Genomic DNA, 10,869 nt, shown 5'->3' with positions numbered 1-10,869 from the left:
GAGATATGAATATGTGCAGGTAAGCCATACTATCCTATCATTGGTACTAGATCTGGAAGTGTATGGTGCTACATCATATTGAGTGATCCCTGTGTTTTTGTACTGCGCTACATTGTTTTGTCTTGTCTCTTTTAGAGAGTCATGGAGCTAGAAGCAGATGTAGTGCATCATGAGCTAATATATGTTTACAAGGCAGGTTTGGACATTTCAAAAACAAGGGGCTGTGGCAGAAACAGAATCTGACCCCATGCCATCATCAACGTCCAGCGGAACATGGTGGCAACATAACAATACATGCGGCTATTAGTCAAAATGGCATCCTTCACCATCATGCAATCCTAAACCCATACGTAATGAAGAATTCTTCTCTACATGGTGTTGGAAGGTGTATGATCCCCAGCCCCACCAATGCATACCCCTTCTACAGGCAATAGATGAGGCTTGCGGAGACATCGATCAGGGGTCATGCCAGGGCTGGATACGGTGTTCCAGGTGATACTTTCCACGCTGTCTTCTTGCCAGACGGACAAAGGTGGCGAGATGTATGCTAAAAAATGTAGGTATTTTTTGTAGCACAAATGTTTTGGTTTTCTCCTATTGCTCTTGTTGTTTTAGGATTGTTAGAACACTGAGGAAATGATTGGTATTGAGTGTGTTATGTTTGGAATACACATCCATACTTTACACATTTTGATACCTGTGTGTATTTTGGTTTGCTACATGTATTACAAAACGTCCTTTAAAATGGCTATGCCTTGCACACAGAAAAACCTGTGTTTTGAATATATACTCTCAGTGTGTAGGTGGTGCTTTGTGTGCTTATTCAAATGATGGTTTGTGTTTACTGTATTGATGCAAAAATAGCATTTTTTTGTGAAGAGTTTGGCAAGAATTGATTGTTTTAGCAAGAGATGTATAATGTTTAGCTGTTTGGTGTAAGGTTTTGTTGTTAGTGTGTAGAGTTTCTAAAAAATAGCCTATAGTTTCAAAGATTTTGCCTGAGCAATCTGAACAAAAACGAATATACTGTTCAGCAAGATATTGACGAGGAAGCTTAATATGCAAGCACTTGTGGTGAAGTTTAAGGTCATTTTGCCCTAGTTATTAATGGCCTGTAGTTAACTGCTGTCATAAATCTTGGTGAATCATTCAGGTGTAAGTGCAACTCCAAAGTCTATTTATTTGGTGGGAAGAAGTATATTAATTCCAACGTATAGCTCTATTCAAATAGAAACATGGGTAATCAGCTCAAAGTGAAGTTGACAGACTCTAAATGTTAACCTAAAAATCAGTGTTGGAATGGGAAGTTATGCTAAAATGTGTATCAATGTCATTGGAAGTATATATTTTTTTATGATAGGTCATAATACAGACCATGCCAACAACGCACTTTAACAGTCTTCAAAAAGCCTAACAATTGAGATGTGGGTACAAGAGGTTGACAGTAGGCCTTGGTGTAGCAAGTGGAGTGTTACTCCAAATCAGTCACATGCTAGTGTCAATATACTACATGAAGAATAAATGACATGTTAATGCAGTCAATATCAATCATATTTTAGTAGAAAAAGTATATGACATACATCAGTTAGCCAATTGTGTTCAATAGGCCATTATATCCACGAGTTGTAGTTCAGGCTACTTGAAGACATGCCATGTCAAGCTTATATGAAGTAGTGAGTATATAAGATTGATAAACACATGAAAGGTCACAGTGGCCTAATGCTATTTTGAACATCTTTAACTTACCATACTGTGATAAAGCTACCCAGTGAAGTGTGCTGGTTGTTGAGGAGCCATTTTATTAGTAAGTGCACTTGTGATGTGACGTCCAGGTGTTTCTGGCAAATGACTTGCAGGCGTTCACACCACTGTGTGTAGTTGTGTGAATTGATTAGAAATGGTAATCTGGTTGGTTGAAAAAGGATGCTATCAGTTGTTCCCTGATTGAAGTGTAAAAGTCAAGGCTAAATCTTAACTGCAGCCTTCAACCCTTTGTACTGTAGAGTGGTATTTACACAGGCAGGGTAAATGTTTGTTCTGCCACTATTAGGTTTTTTCTTCAATCAGCTCAGGTTGGAAATAATGGCATATTAATGAGGTTTTCAGGTGGTGTCCTACATCAATGATGGTTTTGTTCCTGAAACTTTCCAATGCTCCAAAATGTCACAGATACATTAGAAGAAATGATGTAACTAATGTGCAGCTCCAAAAGACTACTCTCACGAAGAGTCATTAGGAAATAGATTTGCAATCAAATCAGCCAACTGTTGCAGGCAAGTTACTGGCAGGTGTTGACCATGTAGAGGTAATGACTGTGAAATGGTAGGTTAATCGTGTTTAGAAAAGGTGTTTATGGGATGATGTGTAAATAGAAAAAGGAGTTCCTCCAAAGTGATAGGAAAGGCCATGTTTGTTAGCCTGCTATTTCCTAAGCATTTATAATGTTCCCCAGGTAGGATAGATTGGGGAATGTTGTATTAGGGTATTATGGTGAGAACACATTTTAGGCGGTAGAAGGTTGTTTTGACTCGTTGGGAAATATCTCAAGTGATTGAAGGCAGATTAGGCAAAGGTTAGTAAAGTCATCCATCCCTGGGATCTCCCTACTCTTGCTGTAACCATTATAAAAGGTAAATGTCAATAGGGTATGGATGGGCCAATAATATTCAATGGAATTGATTTGTAGCCTAGTAGTAGTCTAGAGTCATTAAAAGACTTAAAGAAGCATAAAAGGTAACCTTAAACAGACAAGGGGAGTTGAAGGAATTTGTTGTAGTCTAATCAGACAGTAGTACTGATTAGAGCAATAATGAATTACACCCACCTGGTCTGTCACATCCAAATTATGCCATGATTAGAGGGGGAGAATGAGCAAAGGCAGGTGAAATGGTTTAGTGCTCCAGAGTTGAGTTATAAGTGTATTGGGTGGGCTTTGGTCAAAAGGTTAACTAAACCAAGGGAGACCTAGGAGCAGAAACAATTTAATACTGAAATTCACAGGCAAGAAGCCTATGTAGGTGTAGTAGAGGTCACTTAGGTGTTTGGTCTTGTTCAGAAGTGGTTCCTTTGGTAGGGGAAGTAATGACTGGGTGTTAAGTCCTATGCATAGATGAGTATCAAAACCCGCACATACTTTCACATTTGATACAGAATAGGTGGTGCAGAAATAGTTGAGTAGCCTCAGGTCAGTAGGGGAATTAGGTGGATTCACTACAATAGGTGGAGAAAGGCTCACCTTTTCTCTAAACAGGCATAGGTTTGTGTCCATCTCGCAGTCCTTCCTCGCTTGACTCCGCAGCGTGACTCGTGCCGGTCTTTGTGTCTGTGGGTCTTGGTGTCTGTCTGTCTGTTTGCCCGGCCGGCGCTATGGAGGCTGGCGCCCCATGTGCTTGGTGGCCCTGATATAGGCCTAGGGAGTGTCTCTCTCTCTCTCTCTCTCTCTAGTTGTCTGCACTTGTTTATTCTCCTCCCTGTTGTATAGTCATTGGAGCACTAGTGGAATCCCACATTCCTATTCTAGTCTTCCTCCACTGGATAGGGCCTCTTTTCAGGTCAGCATCATTAGGGCCATATCTTCTATTGACTTATTCCACAATAACACCTTTCACCTGGAATTGATGTCACCCCTGTTTGACATGTCCTGCAGACAAAGACACCTAAAAAGGCGCCAACCCCCCCACTAAATGATATAATGTCCGTGTAACGCAGCCTACCTACACATTCATTTGTTCCTGATGGATTTGCTTTTTCACTGACAGGGTGGGTGGCTCTTAAAAGAGCCTTTGGGTTAGTACAGCACTCCGAATGGGCTGTTTACTTGGAGCTGGTGTACTTGGTCACGGCCTTGGTGCCCTCGGACACTGCGTGCTTGGCCAGCTCACCGGGGAGCAGCAGGCGCACGGCCGTCTGGATCTCCCTGGAGGTGATGGTGGAACGCTTGTTGTAGTGGGCCAGGCGAGAGGACTCTCCGGCGATACGCTCGAAGATGTCGTTCACGAACGAGTTCATGATTCCCATGGCCTTGGAGGAGATGCCGGTGTCGGGGTGGACCTGCTTCAGCACTTTGTACACGTAAATGGCGTAGCTCTCCTTCCTCGACTTTCGGCGCTTCTTGCCGCCTTTCCCTGCGGTCTTGGTGACGGCTTTCTTGGAGCCCTTCTTGGGCGCGGACTTTGCTGGCTCGGGCATGATGCTGATGTCTCGTTGCTTCTCAGAAACGAATGAGGGGGTGGAGGGCGCTTTCCCGTCTTATGAAGAGGAAGCTAAGCAAATTTAGCGGCCGTGGACACGCCCCTGCCATTTGCCCAGTGGAGCTGAGTGCGCGTCAGAGCCTTCCACTCAGAGGCTTGCTTCCCTAACAAAGACCTGCGCGCCCTACCTCCCCCTACTCCATAGCGTCTATGCTCTGTCACTGGTGGGGAATTGTGTGTTTCAAAAAGGGAGCCGTCAGACATCCCGTTCTTCTCCAGCCACGTCTTCCGACTCACGGTGGCTTTATGTTGGGTGCCTCTAAATCCCACACTTTCTACATAGACATTTTAGTCTTATCCAGAGCGACATACTTTTTTTTTTCTGGCCTGGCCCCCCGTGGGAATCGAACCCGCAACCCTGGCGTTGCAAACACCATGCTCTACCAACTGAGCTACACTGAACATACACACCTGTCATTAACACTCCCTGTCCACTCAGAGTGGCTCATGGTTTCTTACTAAATAGGGGACATCTACAATCTTCCTACGACTATGGAATTGGCCTTTTTCAAGCGGATGTGGGTGGCTCTTAAAAGAGCCTTTGGGTTCAAGTCGGGATGTTGACGTTCCGAAAAGAGGGCGTTTAACCGCCGAAACCGTACAGGGTGCGTCCCTGGCGTTTCAGAGCGTACACCACGTCCATGGCGGTAACGGTCTTCCTCTTGGCGTGCTCGGTGTAGGTGACGGCGTCACGGATCACGTTCTCCAGGAACACCTTCAGGACACCGCGGGTCTCCTCGTAGATCAGCCCGGAGATACGCTTCACGCCGCCACGGCGAGCCAGACGGCGGATAGCGGGCTTGGTGATTCCCTGGATGTTATCGCGGAGAACCTTGCGGTGACGCTTGGCGCCTCCTTTTCCGAGTCCCTTGCCGCCTTTGCCTCTTCCAGACATCGTGTATATGTGTTCGCTAGCGGAGTTCAAGTGAATGAATGACGTACGCCGCAGTGCGCGGTGCGCTTATTATCTGCATTTGGTGGACCTGATTGAAGCCAGTGGCACAGAAAGCGCGCGCTTTTGCCTGGCCTCTGTTGCAAAGGGGAGGGTGCTCGTTCTAGGGAACGAGGGAGGAGCCGAGAACAAATGAAAGCAACTAACATGATATAACAAAGGCAAACTGTGACAACTGAGGGATCAACTACTACTCTGTGTCCGACTCCTAACATTGTTGTTGTTGTTGTTGTTGCACCTGATTCAACTCATTGAGGACAAGGTGATAAGTAGTTGAATCAGCTGTGAATCACTGCAGTTGCCCCTCACACGTTGAACCCCCCTAATAGAGATAGGCCTAAAGAACTCAAATAGAGGTCCCAAGTAGAAAGGACAAACAAAGGTGACTCTTCCACACACATAATCGCAACAATTAACACACAAAACCTTCATGCCATAATTGAGACACCGTCAAATCCAAAGGGGGAAGATATAGGCAACGGGAAACAAATACACATGGAATGCCATAAAGTCAAAGGGGCCCATCATGTTTTTTTGTTGTTGACATTTTAGTCATTTAGCAGATGCTGTTATCCAGACCGACTTACAGTAGTCAATGCATACATTTCATTAATATTGTTTTGGTGCTGGCCCCCCGTGGGAATCAAACCCACAACCCATGGCATAGCAAACACCATGCTCTACCAACTGAGCCACAGGGAAGACAGTATATGTCACCTCATCAGTCATTTTGCTATTGAAGGCCATGTAATGTAACATCACTCTTCTTTTTTCTTCCCTAGACACGATCCAGCCTGACTGTCAGGGAGCCAAGAGGACCCGAGGTGCCGATGGGAAGGGCGGTGATACCTCTGTAAGGTGAAACGCAGTAAAACATTCCTCAGACACCCACCCAATGAAGGGATAGTGTTCCTATGCGTACAGAGGTGATAGGGATGTGCAAATATTGTATTGTACTTTTCTTCACAAACCAATAACAAAGCGTCTTATTATGGAATTCCTGCTATGATGGGGATCATTTATAGGCCAGATAGCACTATGCCCGCCAGATGGCCTCAGATGTTGCATAAAATGACCGCCACAGAAGGAGGGCCCATCTCAACAGGTCATTTCAAAAGGGAGACATTTTGGATTTCAATTTATTTCACCTTTCTTTAACCAGGTAGGCAAGTTGAGAACAAGTTGTCATTTACAACTGCCACCTGGCCAAGATAAAGCAAAGCAGTTTGACACATATAACAACACAGAGTTACACAAACACAGTAGAAAAATTACTCTATATACAATGTGAGCAAATGAGGTGAGATAAGGGAGGTAAAGGCAATAAATAGGCCATGGTGGCCAAATAAAACACAGGAATGGTACATTTGACACTACATGAAATACTGGGGTGCAAAGGAGCAAAATAAACAAATCAATACAATAGGGGAAGAGGTAGTTGTTTGCCCTATATAGAAATGGCCTATGTACAGCTGCAGTGATTTGTGAGCTGCTCAGACAATATGATCAATCACTGCAGTTGAATAACATCTCAAATGTGACTAGCTTTCATCTTACAACTGATTGGGCCCATAATTGTCTCTTACTTGTACTTACTGGCTGCCAGGCCTCGGTTTAGTACATCAAGGAACACAGGTTGCCTTTTAGGAGAAGGACTGACAAGCTTTCAACTAGGTGGGATACAGCTACTGTCATGAAGTCCCTTTGTCATAGCAGGTTAGGAGAAATAGGTTAAGGTTAGGTAAAGTTTTAGGCTTACCCACTTACAAGTCACCACACAGAGAGCAGACTTGAAGCACAACTGCACTGTCTGGAAGAGCGCACCGGACTCTATTGGAATCCCTCAAACAGCACACTAACTACATTCCGCTTTATGATGTCACAGTCAGCCCCTCGGAACACTGGTCCTCAACATTCTCAAACACCTTGGTTACCGAAGGCAAACATTCTCTAATCACTCACAATCACAAATCAACTAGGGAGAAGGCTGCCAGGAATTGGACGCTGAAATGCTAACCTCCTTCACAGAGCAACATCATAGGACTGGGAGTGAACAATACTCTGTCCGCGTACCTGGTTGGGGCCTGGTGTTCAACAGCAGGTTAGACTCTGTCACTTGTTCCCTTCAACTGCTTGCTTGCATTCCCCTATTATCAACAGCTGTGTTCCTCTATAGGCTAGAGTGCAGATACTTCACATGTACTTCACATGTAGAGCCTTCCCTGTAGCTCAGTTGGTAGAGCATGGTGTTTGCAACACCAGGGTTGTGGGTTCGATTCCCACGGTGGCCCAGCACAGAAAAAAAAAAAAAAAAGTATGACAAAAAAAGTATGAAATTGTATGAAATGTATGCATTCACTACTGTAAGTTGCTCTGGATAAGAGTGTCTGCTAAATGATGTAAATACAAATAACACACCCTATAGGCTAGGAGTTTCCCTTGGACCACAATGACATTGGTGGTAATTAGACTGCAGCATAATTGACAGTGGACATCTAATCTAATCACCAAACTTTTTGCCACATACACCTGTTTAGCAGATGTTATTGTTGGGAAATGCTTGTGTTACTAGCTCCAACAGCACAGTCATGTCTAACAAGTAAGATCTAACCATGTACACACAAATCTAACTAAAGGAATGCCAGACCGCCATAGACCTACATGAATAGAATAGTGTATATCCATATGACATGAGCCATGTAAACTAGCTCCACATGATGAAAGTGACTGGTGTTCCATTATTCAAGTGCCCAGTGAGTTCAAACACAAACACACACCTCAGTGGAACCCACATTGCAAGACAGGAAGGAAGACATGCAGAACACCAGAATCATGTCCAATTAAGGGAAGAAAACCGCCCACAACAGGGTTCAGGCGAGATGCAATGTTGATTGACACCTCATTTAGGAGCTCAAAGGAATAGGTCAACTCATATAGATAGGGAGGCATTTCACCGCCACCTGCTTGACCAGAAGTCATGTTGCCAACACTTGCCTTCAATTCATTAATGCCTGTAAGGAATACGTCTGCTCATCATTCAAGCCACATAGGGAGGGATTTTCGCGCCACCTGCTGGATCAAAAGTGCTACTCACAATGGCCACACAGCGCATTCATCCCTCAACCTGATGCAATTTGCACAAGTATGTGGTCCAAAAAAAATATTACAATAATAACTACAACAGATCATCAAATAGGCAGAGGTTCCAAAACTCCAAACACATGTTCATGTAGAGTACCTCAAATGATACCGTTACTTTTTCAACAAACCTAATCTGGAAATCATCTTCACCTTTCAATACATGCTCTTCTAAAGTCATTGCTTTCCACAATGCTATGCTCACATGACTTAGGAGAACATGTTATATTTCATTTCTTCCAATCTATGTCACTATAACTTCATTTGACTGCTCTTAAATCATATTCACTTAACCGTTTTGTTCACCTGCACATTTTCTGCTGGTTTGGAACACTACTTCATGTGAATGTATGTTTCTCAAGTGTCAAATGAGGGTAAGTTACATTGTACTACTTCATTCTAAACGGATTGCTACTTTTCTCTCTTTATCTGTAGGCAGCTCCAAAAAAGGTCCAGATGCCTATACAACTTTTTCTCGAGGACGACATCTTACACCAACTGACCAGGGAAAGGGTTGGGAAAAAACGTGGCCGGAATCAAGTGGATGATTCTGTGACCAATTACAGGAGGGGGGATGAGGGGGTGTACTGAACATTGGCCCAAATCTGATATCAACTTTGGAGGGGACAATTACATGACCTTTTCTCAAGAGCAATTCCTGAGGGGGACACCAAAAGTAGTGCTGTAACACATAGCCTACATTGTAATATGGTAAATGTATATTGAGGAACCAAAGAAATAAGGTGTTTGCCGTACTCCTAACTACCGGTACCCAAAACTACACAACTAATCACAACAGCAATACCATTGCCTTGAACAAATCCTAGTTCAGTCACCAGTTTAAGTTGAGAGTGGGGGTATCCATGGCATTTTCCAATTATGTTCCTATTTTACAAGTGAAAAAAATGGACTACCTTTCATAATGTTGCCAAACAAAGACTCAACAAACTTACCTGAGACTACCTGTCTCTGCCAGTCTGTCCCTGCAAATCTGTCCCCAACTCTGCTGTCTGTGTGCCATCTGTTGCCTGCTCTGCCTAATGACATCATTGTCAAACATTTCCATTACAAATTCATTTCTTTCTTATGAACATTTTATCAACTAGTCTTTGAGATATTAGGCTACTAGGGTTCTTACTATGCGTTTTGGTGTATTGAAAAATACTCTTATGTCCGTCTTTTATTTTTCGGCCATTTTTCTACCTGGCTGGCTGGCTGGCTACACACACATATTTATTCTATTTGGCCTTCGATCTAAAAGGTAGCTAGCAAATGTGAAACGGATTAAAATGACAAGAGTTGACAGCTGTATGAGTTCACCATTTACACAACATATGCTGCAACCTTTTGTCATTTTAAAAGTTTGTTTCATATTGGCTGGCTTCCAACAATAGCTGAATTTGCAAAGCTAGCGAGCACCAATTCAGTTTCAGTGGTGTTTGCTATAATCTTTGCTACCCGGGTTAAATAAAGGTGAAATTCAATAAATAAATAAAAGTTCACTTGCGACAATTTAGCTTTTGCAACCACACCATTAAATATATTTAAGACAATGCTAGAAGAGAGTGTAGTTCTGTTCAGTTTGGATTTCAGTTTATCGCTAACCTTATCACAGGGACTTTGAAGCACTAACTAACATCATCTGCATGCTGATTCCATCTTTGACGACGCCACATAAATGGAATAGGTACTAGCTAGCTTAATAGTTCATATTTGCGCGCTAGCTCTGCATATTCAGCTAGTGTGTGTGCGCGATTGACTGGATTAACCTCACGTCAGTTACGTAGCAAGCTAAGGAACTGGCAGTGGATCAAACCATTGTGAGGAAAAGGGTTGGGGGGGGGGGGTTGCAATCTTTTCAAACTTAAAAACGCGCTATTAACTGTCTATAATCAGCACAATTGCTTTCATTGCGTATTATTCATCATATTATTTCAATTACATAGTTATATTTCAGTGATATATTGGGGGGGACAATTCATGTTTTTCCCAGGATGGGGGGGTCGTGTCCCCCCCGGCCCCCCCGGGATTTCCGCCCCTGGGCAAATGGCCAGAGGCACCACGGAGCTCCGCTATTACCTGTCTCATGAGTGAAGATGCAGCAGAGGCGCGCTGTCCATTCAAACGTGCTGAATACAGCAACGCATGCGCAGACAAATCCTGTTTGCTTCCTGATTTTGCCAAACGTTTGCCTCCACTTTTATGCCTGTGCAATGCGTCTGACTATTGTAGATTATCCCTTTGGATTGATGTCGTTTTCCCAGCTCTTTTGTCCTGCGTTCTAGCTGTGTGATTTCTGCATTTAACTGGCAGCCTGTATTTAGGGACTTTACTGTGTCTTATCGTTTGTTGAAGCTGTCAAGGCCTTTCGATTCCTGAGCAAATCTTCTTTCGCGTAGGTGATGTATCTACACTGTCAAAAAGGATTTGGCAGCCTAGTAGATCGTGTCATCCCAACAACCAACAAACAAATATACTCATTCAAGTATGGCGCACTTAAGATTTACATATATTCCAAACAAAGAACAC

General features: G+C 43.4%; 2 protein-coding genes across 2 annotated transcripts; both read right to left on the bottom strand.

Moving 5' to 3' along the window:
* Positions 1-3,769: 3,769 nt before the first annotated feature.
* LOC115208440 (histone H2B) lies at positions 3,770-4,245 on the bottom strand. Its single transcript, XM_029776500.1, has one exon. It carries the CDS (start codon positions 4,186-4,188, stop codon positions 3,814-3,816), a length of 375 nt encoding a protein of 124 aa, XP_029632360.1. The 5' UTR covers positions 4,189-4,245; the 3' UTR covers positions 3,770-3,813.
* A 317-nt stretch (positions 4,246-4,562) lies between these two features.
* LOC115208441 (histone H4) lies at positions 4,563-5,204 on the bottom strand. The gene has a single exon (XM_029776501.1). It carries the CDS (start codon positions 5,143-5,145, stop codon positions 4,834-4,836), a length of 312 nt encoding a protein of 103 aa, XP_029632361.1. The 5' UTR covers positions 5,146-5,204; the 3' UTR covers positions 4,563-4,833.
* Positions 5,205-10,869: the final 5,665 nt, after the last annotated feature.

Source organism: Salmo trutta, chromosome 14 (assembly GCF_901001165.1).
Source record: "Salmo trutta chromosome 14, fSalTru1.1, whole genome shotgun sequence".
Taxonomy (NCBI): Eukaryota; Metazoa; Chordata; class Actinopteri; order Salmoniformes; family Salmonidae; genus Salmo; species Salmo trutta.
The sequence above is the reverse complement of the archived record's forward strand: the minus strand, read 5'-3'. Positions and strand labels throughout refer to the sequence as shown.